This window comes from Eucyclogobius newberryi, unplaced genomic scaffold (genome assembly GCF_026437365.1).
Source record: "Eucyclogobius newberryi isolate DKJ021-1_F unplaced genomic scaffold, fEucNew1.0.hap1 SCAF_9, whole genome shotgun sequence".
Classification (NCBI taxonomy): Eukaryota; Metazoa; Chordata; class Actinopteri; order Gobiiformes; family Gobiidae; genus Eucyclogobius; species Eucyclogobius newberryi.
The window spans coordinates 27,840,176-27,852,205 of record NW_027316532.1 but is presented as its reverse complement, the minus strand read 5'-3'; the positions used below and the strand labels follow the sequence as shown (position 1 = coordinate 27,852,205).

Sequence of the window (12,030 nt, the reverse complement as noted above, 5' to 3'; positions counted from 1 at the left end):
CACACCATCAGTTGTGGCCTTGTGCTGCATATGTAACGTTTCCCCGCCTCACGTGTAAGAAGTGCTCCAAGTGCCCTTTACCCTCCACCTGCTGCTATAAAGTGTGAGCGAGGGCACTGTTCTGTTCAAATAGATTTTTTTTCACATATAGTATACACCATGGCTTACAAAGAGATATTATTTTTTATTGGATTATTGTTATTTACTTTGGTGGAGCAGGGAACATGTTATTCTGGTAAGTCTTTCTTATGATGATGATTAAAAGAGAGATGATGACAAATTGTTGAAGCAATTTAAACTGCTAGAGAGATTTTTATTTTAAGGGTTGAGAACTAAGTAAAAACAATAGCAGAACGTGGAGTATTTTTATGTAATATAAGAACACAAAAGCCTTTTATGCAACATAGAATTTCACACTTTGGACCAACTTAAAAGTCCTCTGCTGTGTCCAGTATATTACAAATAGTTTGTTGCAAAGCAGAGCAAAATTAAGCTACTTGTATTAAAATATCATGTTATGATTACAATTTCACTCAAACAGAGGAGGAACTTCATGCCAGTTACTGGAACAACAAAGCGAAGCAGGCTCTTCACACAGCAATCAATATCCAGCCTAATCTGCACAAGGCCAAGAACGTCATCCTTTTCCTGGGGGATGGTGAGTCTCACTAAATCTTCTCATTTCTTAACCAACCGCGTATAAAGCTGTATGATTCTTCTGCAAGCCCTTGCCAATTATAAAACATCACCAAGTTACAGACAGCTACTTTGTTTGTATTTAGTTCAATTACTATCCATATGATGTAAAACGGAAACAAACTATTTTCAAGGAAGGTTGAAGGTTCCTCAGGAGAAAAAACTGTTCATTGTAATTTTATGCTTACTAATGGCAGCCATGATCCCACAAATTGCTGATAGCCCAGGAGTTTATCTATGTTTGGGATTGATCAGTAACAGATAATCACCCCACGCAAAAAGATAATTGCTCTAGTGGCCTTAACTCAAGCGGAGATAAGAACTTTGGCTTCGTTGACAACTTTTAAAATATTGTGTCTTTATGAGTGTGTAGAAATATACGATATGAATCTTGTTATAGTCACATGATAAATGAACTTCTGTCCTTGAAGCCACTCTAGATTTACAAACAGAAAATGCACTACTTAATCGTCGCTGCTATATTGAGTTCAACATCAGCTTGAGCTTATGGTTCATGCAGCACAATAGCCATGTTGTTCTCAATATTACCTAACATTTAGGTGCATGTGCACCTGTGCGCAGGAATGGGTGTCCCCACAGTGACCGCAGCTAGGATCCTCAAAGGGCAGCTGGCAGGGCATTCAGGGGAAGAGACCAGTTTAGTCATGGATACATTTCCTCACCTTGCCCTATCTAAGGTAAGTACATAATAGGGCTATCAAGATGAATTATTAAATTAATAACCATTACCAATCAATCAACCCTTATTTATATTGCCCTTTGCAACATTCCCGCCTTAAGTTCTTTCCCATAAAATCAAGGCAATACATTATCATCACTTAATCACTTAATATGAAAAGTAATAGAACTGTGTCATTGAAATAGACATACAATGTAGACCAGCAGATGCCAGACAGCGCTGGCACAGCCACAGCGTATTTGTGTGGCGTAAAAGCAAACTATGGGACTCTGGGTGTCACTGCTGCCACTCCAAGATCCAACTGTAATGCTTCCTTTGGCAATGAAGTTACATCTATCCTACATCGCTCCAAGCAAGCTGGTAAGTTTAAAATATTAACATGACAAGGTTCAAATTGCATTGCCAACACATGAACTTTGTGCATCCCAATAGTGAAACATGTTTATATTTGTCTGTCTATCTAATCTATAGCCACGATCTTCATGATGATACTTTTACAAACTTACACTGGTGAGTTTGTTAAATAATGACTTCACTGCTCTTTGCTTTAGGAAAATCCGTGGGAATAGTTACCACCACTCGAGTCCAGCATGCTTCTCCTGGAGCATCTTATGCTCACTCTGCCGACCGAAGCTGGTACTCAGATGCTGACCTGCCCGATGAGGCGGTCAAAAACGGCTGCCGGGATGTGGCCTATCAGCTGATTCACAACACAGAAATCAATGTAATTAGCTCATAGAGAAATAGTCTAAAATATATGCTCAGATTAGATGTAAATAATGCCCTTTGGTTACTGCAGGTAATCCTTGGTGGAGGACGTCAGTACATGTTTCCCATGAATGTACCAGACCCTGAGTATCCAACAACAATGGGAGACAGACTAGATGGACAGAATCTCATAACGGAGTGGTTGAAGAATAAAAAGGTAAGAATCAATAGATGTGATAAAGTACAACCTATTATCCCATCATAAATACATTTCAAAATATTTTACATTATATTATTTGCATGTAAATATTTGCTAATATATTTCTAAAGTCCTTTTCAAGCATTTTCATTTGATGTAATTTTACAGAGGGCACAATATGTCTGGAACAAAGCAGAGTTTGATAAGGTCAAGGCTACAAATACAGACTTTCTGATGGGTAAGAGCAACTGGAGAAGTTTACATTGAATTAGATAGATCATATCAGCAGGTGCTTTAAATATTTTCAATTTACTGTGTGCATATAGGGTTGTTTGAGACTAAAGACCTCCGTTATGAGTTGGATCGTGATCCGGCCACGGACCCATCTCTTAGTGAGATGGTGGAGAAAGCTATCCAGATTCTGTCCAAAAACCCCAAGGGCTTTTTCCTTTTTGTAGAAGATAAGTGTCACTGACATTTTGTGTCTTCATGTTTGCTCATTATAAGTAATACATTCCTGTTATTCAAAGACAATATAAAAATCTAAATTACATTGTGTGTTCTCAATAAGGGGGAGAATCGATCACGGCCATCACGCAGGAAGAGCAAAACGATCTCTATACGAAACAATTGAGTTTGATAAAGCCATTGGTCGAGCAGCTGAACTCACCAATGAGCTGGACACCCTGACTGTGGTCACTGCTGACCATTCCCATGTCTTTGCCTTTGGAGGATATTCTGCCAGAGGGAATCCAGTGCTGGGTAAACCTTTAAAAGTAGTAAGGCATTTGGTGAGTACATTTGAACACTATCACAAGTCTACATGTGTTTCATGGAACAGGGCTGTCTCGTTCAAAAGCTGACGACATGAAGCCCTTCACTACGGCAGTGTATGGAAATGGACCCGGATACCAAATTGGTTATAATGGAACTCGTCCAGATATAAATGAAACTATTTCAAGTAAGTCCCAGTTATACTCAAATGATAATAGTGATGCAGTATCCCCCTCTTGTGGTAAACTCTGGTAGAGTGCAGAGAAGACTAAGCATCATGCAACACGCAAGCATTTTCAACATCTTTTATCTCTCCAGGTGACAAGGACTACCGGCAGCAGGCCCCTGTCCCTCTGGACTCAGAAACCCATGGCATTGAAGATGTGGCCATCTTTGCCAAAGGCCCCATGGCTCATCTTTTTCACGGAGTCCAAGAACAGAGTTACATTGCACACGTCATGGCCTATGCCTCCTGTGTCGAGCCCTATGAAGAGTGCAAACTACCTGAACCCAACCATGCAGCTCCAGTGCACTCCAGTCTGCTGCTGGTGTTAATTGGCGTCTTGCTTTATTTCAGCACTTTCTAAAGTTTAATGTTTAATTCTACAGAAAAACACTATTCGTATACATTATTTAAACTTTGTCTGGAGGTGTGATGAGTGCCACAATTGATATGAAAATATGTTTTAAATCAACTGTTTTGCAAATAACCACCTTTGTCATAGTAATTTTGGTTTATTTATATTAAATACATGTAGAATTATATGACAATGACAGTACTTGATAGCTTGTCAGTCAGTCAGTGTACAAAAATAATTTGACATCATTGAAAACCTGCAAAAAAGCAGGTTATAAATAATCCAGGGTTCGGGCAGACCAACCCATCCACCATTTTCTACTTCAACAAACAGCAAAGCACAACAACAGCAATTCCAAAAGAGCAAAGGGCATTCTACATAAATGAGATTCACATTGTATGATATTAAAACAAATATATGTGTACTAAATAAAATATTGTACCAAAAGCAACTTGTCAATGCTCGATCACGTCAGATCCTTGAAGCTAAGCTTAGAAAGCCAGGTGGAGCGGTAGTGCATAGTGTCCTTGGGCAAGACACTTCATCCAACTTGCTTGTGGATGTGTGTAGCTTTTGACAAAACATACAGTTATAGTTTTATACTTTGTTCCTCAACAAATAATCTGTAAAAGGTAGACTGCAACCATTTAATTTAACATGCGCTATATGAAATCCAACAAATGAAATACTGGATTTAAATAAAATTTGAGAAATACATTATAACATTCTTCATAAAATTCACCATCAACTCTTGGGTCTCCAGTTTTACTGAGAATGACAAAAAATAATTCAGTCAAATAACTTAAGAAACTTTGGATCACTTATTTTTTTTATTGTGATGTTGTTAAAAAAAATGGGCTGATATGAGTAACTATATTCTTATAACATTGAAATATGCAATTGTCTTACATTAAAATGCCTAAGACAGGTTGGATGACCAATTTAACAAAAATGTTAAAATAAGTATATTTTAAAAATATCCCAGAATAGCAATTTTTCAGGTGTATAGTTGTACCTCCTGTTTGTAATCAATTACATCCCACTAGAAAATTAGCGACTATTTGACTTTTTTTTTTTTTTGAGAAACCAAAATGAGAGCCCTTTTATTTTGTTGAATTATTGTTTTAAATGGATCAAAAAAGTAGTTTCTTATGTGCATAAAGCTGGGATGTCAATCATTGGCCCAAGTGTGATGTCATTTCCTGTTATTTTCAACACAATAGCTACTTGATTAGTGTTAAGGCTATCATTACAGTTTCAACAGGTTTAAATATACTAAATAAAGTCAAAATTATAAAATTATGAAAACCTATCATACGCACTTTAAAATATGTTGCTTGTTATTTAGAGAATCCTGCAATTGACAAAAAGAAAGGCTTTTCTTATGTTGTGAATTTCTTCATTTTGGTTGCTACATTTTTTTTTATTCACAAACAGAAATATCAGGAAATGCAACTCTCTTTTTTTTTTACCATAGCAGATCCACGTATTTTTAATAGACTTTGTTTGATAATTGAAATGAAGCTTTTGATTGGCTGAAAGCTATGTACAGCTCCAGCGGTGTCCAATTGGAGCTAAGGGTGAGCGGGACTTCCTGTTTGTGTAAGAAAAGGAGGAAATCAGTGTTCGTGGAGGGAAATTTAATCCACATATTTACAAAATCATGAAATACACACAAAGAGCCGAATTATAGATCGTGTTATGTTGGCGTTAAGGAGGTCGAGTTAAATGTTATGCATGAGTACGGATTGTGTTCCATTCGCCTCTGAGGTCGTATTAGCTATGCTAGCACTAGCATGCTACAGAACTGAGGTAAACTATGTTGGAGAAGGAGTCTCAGTAGTTATTATTGAGCTATAAACTGACCTGGATCTTTGACCATGGACCGAAAGACGAAGAGGCTCGAAAGTGAACTTTGCAAAGCAGTAAATGATGGAGACCCCAGGTAAAAGCCACTTGTCACGTCCAGACATGCCCTTTGTTGTTGATGGGACATGTGGTAATGTTTATACTGAGAGAGTGAGCTCTGCTAAAGCTAGCTGTATTGCAAACTAGATCATTGGTTATGATATAATATAATAAAGTAACACGTACTATTTATTATGATTTATTTATTTTAACTTGACTCCAATAACACATTATACAGTTTGGCGTAATGCTGCCTTTCTTTACAGATCCGTGCAGCTTCTCCTGACCCAAGGGGCGAAGGCTGATGCAGTGAGCAGCAGAGGAGTGGCTGCCATCCATCTGGCTGTTGGCAAAGAGACTGAGAAAAATCTGCACTGTTTAAAATTGCTGCTTCAGAATGGAGTAAACCCAAATGTCAAGTATGAACAGAAGTTATACAAATTAAATGTGTTGATGGTGATCAGGTTAATACATTTTTGACAAAATCCATTATCGCCAACTACTATTATTATTTGTACTTCATGACTGCCAAAATAATATCTTATGCTACCCAATGGAATTCACTTTTGATGGTTTTCTTTTTAAATCTAGATCTTCAGATGGGCTGACGCCTCTTCACATCGCTGCAGTTTGGGGATGCTATCAAAATTTGAAACTTCTTTTGACCAATGGAGGGAACCCCAACTTGACAGACAACGTAAATATATATTTTTTATTTTGGCCATATTGTATTTTATTCATATTTATTTATTATAAATCCAAAGACATGCATGTGTTAGGCAAAATTGGTAACTCTAAATTGGCCCTAGTGAATGAATGTGAGAGTGAAGTGAGAGTGACTGGTTATGTGTGTCTATGTCTATGTCTGTTGGCCCTGCGACAAGTTGGCCACTGTCCAGGGTGTACCCCGCCTAAGGCCCAAAGTCACTGGGATAGGCTCCAGTCACCCGCAACCCCGAAAAGGAACAAGTGGTAGAAAATAAATGATTGAACAAATACATTTAGCTGTTGACTTAAGGCATTTTATTAATTACTTTCCTGTTATTTTATATGTATATAAATAACTTTTAAAATAATTTAGGATGGGAACACACCACGGCAGCTTGCGGAGCAACAAGATAATAGAAAATGTGCGCAGTTTCTTCAAGAGCATGAGACAGATTCAGGAGATACAGAAGAAGAGGACCTGCCTCGCTTTTCTTACTGTAAGTGTACTTGATTTCTAACATTCAAAATAGTCCTCAAAACCATTCAGATACTCATGATAATATACTGTGTCCTTATTAATGATTGTTGATTGAACCAATTTCATTTACAAATCTTTTTGTGTTAAATTGTTTCTTTTCTTCCCCCCACAGGTTTGTATTCCGACCAAACTGACACATCCAGCTACCCGGACTCAGAGTTTAGCTTTAGCTCTCATTCATCGAGGATCAGTGACTTTGGTGAAGCGCCTTTAAGCAGCACAAGACGCTCTTCATTTTTCAACACGTGTAACATAAATAACAAACCATATGGAAGAGGACTGTCGCACAGACTTTCTGACAAGGATGATCAAAAACGATATAGTCAGGAGTGGAACAGTTGGGCGCTTGAGGGACCCTCCATTTTATCAAGCACACGCATGTCAACTGTCGGAATGGGTGCCTTATCAGTTGTTAAGGAGCATGATTTATGGACAGATGATCACAGAATCTCCCCATTGAAAAGGGAGACATTTCCAGTTATTCCTACCCAGCAAAATAGTAGGAAAAGTGTCACTTTCAGAGATGCAGATGAATATTTTCCTGTGTTTAGTCCAGAAACTCACAACCAACCATCTGCTGAAGCCACCCCTCCGAGTTTGCCCTTTGACCCAACAGAATACTCTGACTTTTTGGACGGAGAGCGCATGGCCACAGTTTTTCAGACGCAGGGCATTGATGTCACCTCGCCGGACCATGTATTTGTGTTCAGTCGGGGAAGCAGTGAGAGCACAGAGGAGGACCTGGAGAAAACCATGATTAGTCGAAGTGCTTTAGTCGACAACGATAAAGAGGAACAGCAGCCTGAAAATGGCAAAACACTTCAGACTGAGAAGCTGGGCAGTGGCGGCAGCAGCAGCAGCAGCGGAACTACAAGTAGCCATTACAGTAGCTGTGATAGTGACCATTACACAAGTACTTTAGAAGATCCAGAAAAACTTGTACCTCATCCTGTTGCAGACAAATGCCAAGGAAATAATTTATTCAAAGACTTTACAGACGCAATGGGAGAAGACAAACAAGAGAATCCTCAACTTTTGCAGCTCTATCCTCAGCCTGGTTCAAAATGTAAACACATAGAACATTTTTCTGATAACTTGGCCTTGTCAGAAGCAAATCACCAAAACAATGATGCAACTTCCCTTTGTGATATTGCAGATGATGTAAAACCAGTGACAGGAAACACCTTAGCGGATCAGTTTGACCAGGATCTGTCTTTCATATCTAGTCCTTTTGTAACGGGCAGGACACACTCCCGCTTGAGTCGCTGCTCAATGAGGACAAGTAGAACACCAGAGAGTCTCTTGGTCACCTCCGCTCTTTTTGAGGACACTCTTCCACCTACACCTGTCCGATCTCGCAGACAGACGCCACGCTCTCGGTGCAGTGAAAGCAATTACAATGGTATCCACACAGCAAGCCCTACAACATATTATCCCGTCAACAACAACGAAGGAGACTTTGTGCCAACATATTACGAAGACACACAATCTAGCACTTTTAGAGCCAGCTCCAGTGTCAGCGGTAGCCAATCAGATACTATCATTCTCTCCAAGACCGTCAATGACACTATTCCATTTGTTGAAACACAAGGTGACTCAGTCCTTTTTGATAAAAAAACTGAAATTATGGATTCATATGAAAGGAATTTTGCTGAGATTGTCAAAGCAATAAAAAACAAAGCTTCAGACAATAAGGATTTCTTGACTGACGATCTTACAAGTACAGATGATGGGAAAGATAATGTGCATAAAGATATGTGTAAAACCTCAGAGCACTGTCCAAAAGAGGATGAAGTCTGGATAACAGAAGACTGTAGCTCTCAGCCTGAATCTGTGTCCTCTTCATCCAGCTCCAGCTATTTCTCCCCGAGGAGATCTCGAGAGGACTCTGATCCCCCATGCACCCCAGGCACTGGATGCACCCCACGATACAGCATGAGCAGACTGTCTGGCTGGTGCAGGCCGCAGAGCTTAGCCAATATCTCCTACACACCTGGAGGACGCCCCCATATCGACGATGTGGAGGAGCCTGTGGAGTTCCTCTACACCGATGCAGAACAAGGGCATACGTTCATAGAGACCCACATCCCTCCTACAGCTAACACTTCCCTCAGCTCCAGCAGCGACGAGACCATTTTGTACGACTGGCGCTCTATGCACAGAGATGTTGTCAAGGTTAAAGAGAAGGAGAACCAGGAGCCAAAAGCAGTACAACAAAATGGCTCGAGTGACAGCGATGTGGTGGTTCTACCTGAGACTAGAGGCCTGACGGACAAAGAGCTGCGAATAAGACTGTTGGAGTTGGGGGAGAGTCCTGGACCAATCAGCAGGAGAACAAGGCCCACCTACATGCGCAGACTGTGTCGCCTCATACTGGAGTCAAAGACACAACCTCCAAATCATCAAAAGCACTTGGACAAGACACAATCAGGTCAGTGGGCAATGGGTTTTGCCATTAAAAAAAATCATAAAAAATGTACTATTCATATTCTACAACTAACTAAAGCATTGACAAGTTTGTATTCACAGATTTAGGTTTCAGCTCAGAACTATGTCGAGTCTTAAGGACATTTGAGTTGCCTCAGTGCCAGGACGATGAACAGGCTCTGTGTCAACAATTTGAACAACCAGATCAGAACAGGAAATGGAGAGAAGGCATCATAAAATCCTGCTTCAACTACCTTCTGCTGGATCCAAGGTGCATCATCTTTCGTTTTGGGTTTCACTAAAATAGAACAAATCATAATTGTATGTTTTCTGCTTTACTCCAGGGTCACCAACAACCTTCCGTTTCGCAGCCACACCATGACCCCACACGAATGTTTCAAGACATTTGTAAATGCAGTATTCTATGTAGGTAAAGGGAAGCGCTCCCGTCCATACAACCATCTGTATGAGGCACTGGAGTACTACAAAGGGGAGAAAAGCGCTAAGGTAAGGTTACACACACACACGCGCTTGGCAAATCATTGTGGGTAACTTTCCCATTTTTGTTTGACTTTTTATTTAGAAACTGTGTCGCAAAGTGGACCACATCCTGCAGGTGTGGAACGCTGGCCAGGGTGTCATTTCGCTGCATTGTTTCCAAAACGTCATCCCAGTGGAAGCCTACACCAGAGAGGCCTGCATGGTGGAAGCTATGGGTAATTTTTGTTGTTGTTTTCTTTTAATGTGATAGACTGTAGACATAGCAGATATAAGTTATCTGTTCTTTTCTTCTGTATCTACTCGCATTTCCCCATGTGTGGACAATAAAGGCATATCTTATATTATCTTAGCAATGAACATAATCTTTATACAATGATCAATCATGTAGATATTTTGGTTTTGGACCTCGAACCTCCTCCATATATTGGTGCATGAAATATTTGTTTATATCTAACTTTATTGTTTTACTGCTACTTTATTTGAATTGACCTGTCTTTTATTAAATCACAGGCCTCAAAATGCTGACCAACCAGAAGAGAGGAGATTATTATGGAATAGTGTCCAACTGGCAGCAAAGAAGGAAGAAGGAGCTGGGCATCCACCTTCTCTACAGAGCCATGCAGATCTTTCTGGCTGAGGGCGAGAGGCAGCTCAGACCAGCAGATATCAGACAATGACCCTTATCTATCAGCAACGTTTCTATGCCTAAATGTTAGCGCTACAGTGTAAATATATAGGGAGTTTTTGGTTTCTTCTTTTATAACGGGTCCATTATGCTCAGGTCCTTCTATGATCCTTTTTGTTGATTCTGTTTTTACATGTTAGTAATTCAGGTAAGATATTTTTATACTATATATTGGTAAGCTGGCAGCTGATCTGATTCTACATACAAGTGGAATCATGTTTAATGTTTACGTGTTTCGAGGGAAACAGCAGTGTTTTATAAAAAAAAAAAAGAAAAGACAAAGCTACTGTACATGTACATTTTATTGGTTGTAGTGTTACCTAAATGACTTGGTAGCATAGTCTAAAATTAGGTTTCATGTTTTTAATAGATAAATCATCATACTAACCATTTAACTTACTAATGAAATACTAAATCACAATGTTTTATCAGTTCTGGCCTTTGGCATTTCCAGGAAGATATGTTGTAATCACAGATGCATTATTACGGTAATAAGTTGTGTATAATAGCAGGCTAACATTGGTATTTTTAATCATTATCATACAGCCTATTTCTTTTTTGTCCCAGACCGTCCTACTGAAAAGCCATTTTCTACTGTGTTCTTGTATTTGCATATCTTAGAGGTTTTTGCCTAGAATAAATAGAACTGGAGAAATTCTTGTGGTCTTGGTCTCCCTCTAGTGGTCTAATGCAGTCATTACAAGGCTTTTGGACATGAGCATGCATTAGCTCTAATTGCTTACAGCCGTACAGGAAGTATTAGTATAAAGTAGGCCTGTGCTCAAAATTTTGTGACGACAATGTATCGTGACTGACTTCTTCGCTGTATTTGATCAATGCTGAGATTAACTTTAATTCAATTAAAAAATATGACTTACACTTATCAACCTTATCAGTGTTATATTTATTTATACTAAGGGAATTGTTAGGATGAAATTCCAGTGGAATTTGATATTCTACATAATCCAAATAATATAATTCTAATAAACTTTAACACTAATTTTAAAGAGGAAATGTATTTGTATGTATGAGTATACTTATTGTATGGTACAAGGCAGTACCCACCCAAACTGTTATTTTACTCACTCTAGAGGCAACTTTTCCGGTGGTAATTCTGCCATCTGTTTGTCTCCATTGAGATGTTATTAGTAAATCATTAAACTTATCTAGCTCTTTAACTAGGCTGTATACTTTGAAGAAATGCACATTTTTACTGTTAAAGGCTTGCCCCTTCACAGATCTGACCTGTGGCATCACCTACTTGTCTCCATGGAGATCACTTAATGCACCTTTAATACTCTCATCATGCTATTAAACCACTAACAAACGTATGAATATGATAAACGAAGACAAAGCACAGGATAATCACGATCTCATTTTTATTCAAAGAAATAAACACAACAAATACAAAACAACTCTAATCATAAGGACACAGGCAACATACAGGCAGTTTAACTTTAACTTTAAAGGTCCCCATTGCCCTCTGATGCAGGATGCCAAAACCCTCCAGCTCCACTCATCAAAATCCAACGTGAATGTGCGCTCAGTTTGCGCCACAGCCACAGTTCTGACATCAGAGGAGGTAAATAACGCCTTTGACGCTCGGCT

General features: G+C 39.1%; 2 protein-coding genes across 3 annotated transcripts; both read left to right on the top strand.

Moving 5' to 3' along the window:
- Positions 1-96: 96 nt before the first annotated feature.
- LOC140354224 (alkaline phosphatase-like) lies at positions 97-3,819 on the top strand. Its single transcript, XM_072439168.1, has 11 exons — positions 97-235; positions 542-658; positions 1,279-1,394; positions 1,582-1,756; positions 1,948-2,120; positions 2,196-2,321; positions 2,472-2,541; positions 2,630-2,764; positions 2,874-3,065; positions 3,145-3,264; positions 3,396-3,819. Exons 1-11 carry the CDS (start codon positions 160-162, stop codon positions 3,662-3,664), a joined length of 1,569 nt encoding a protein of 522 aa, XP_072295269.1. The 5' UTR covers positions 97-159; the 3' UTR covers positions 3,665-3,819.
- Positions 3,820-5,322: 1,503 nt separating this feature from the next.
- Positions 5,323-10,513, top strand: LOC140354147 (uncharacterized). Of its 2 annotated transcripts, none has more exons than XM_072439058.1 (9): positions 5,323-5,600; positions 5,830-5,982; positions 6,155-6,260; positions 6,645-6,768; positions 6,922-9,240; positions 9,345-9,507; positions 9,581-9,743; positions 9,820-9,952; positions 10,248-10,513. In XM_072439058.1, exons 1-9 carry the CDS (start codon positions 5,536-5,538, stop codon positions 10,412-10,414), a joined length of 3,393 nt encoding a protein of 1,130 aa, XP_072295159.1. In that variant the 5' UTR covers positions 5,323-5,535; the 3' UTR covers positions 10,415-10,513. The 2 variants fall into 2 exon arrangements, with proteins under 2 accessions (XP_072295159.1, XP_072295158.1); XM_072439057.1 differs by having other exon boundaries at positions 9,339-9,507.
- The last annotated feature ends 1,517 nt before the right edge of the window (positions 10,514-12,030 follow it).

What these genes read in the sequence shown, in the direction of transcription:
- LOC140354224 (XM_072439168.1), top strand. Translation starts at nt 160, where the DNA reads ATGGCTTACAAAGAGATATTATTTTTTATTGGATTATTGTTATTTACT. An exon ending in AAATACAGACTTTCTGATGG is followed by an intron (nt 2,542 to 2,629) that starts GTAAGAGCAACT and finishes GTGTGCATATAG; the next exon opens with GGTTGTTTGAGACTAAAGAC. An exon ending in TATAAATGAAACTATTTCAA is followed by an intron (nt 3,265 to 3,395) that starts GTAAGTCCCAGT and finishes TTATCTCTCCAG; the next exon opens with GTGACAAGGACTACCGGCAG.
- LOC140354147 (XM_072439057.1), top strand. Translation starts at nt 5,536, where the DNA reads ATGGACCGAAAGACGAAGAGGCTCGAAAGTGAACTTTGCAAAGCAGTA. An exon ending in GTAAATGATGGAGACCCCAG is followed by an intron (nt 5,601 to 5,829) that starts GTAAAAGCCACT and finishes CTTTCTTTACAG; the next exon opens with ATCCGTGCAGCTTCTCCTGA. An exon ending in AAGGGGAGAAAAGCGCTAAG is followed by an intron (nt 9,744 to 9,819) that starts GTAAGGTTACAC and finishes CTTTTTATTTAG; the next exon opens with AAACTGTGTCGCAAAGTGGA.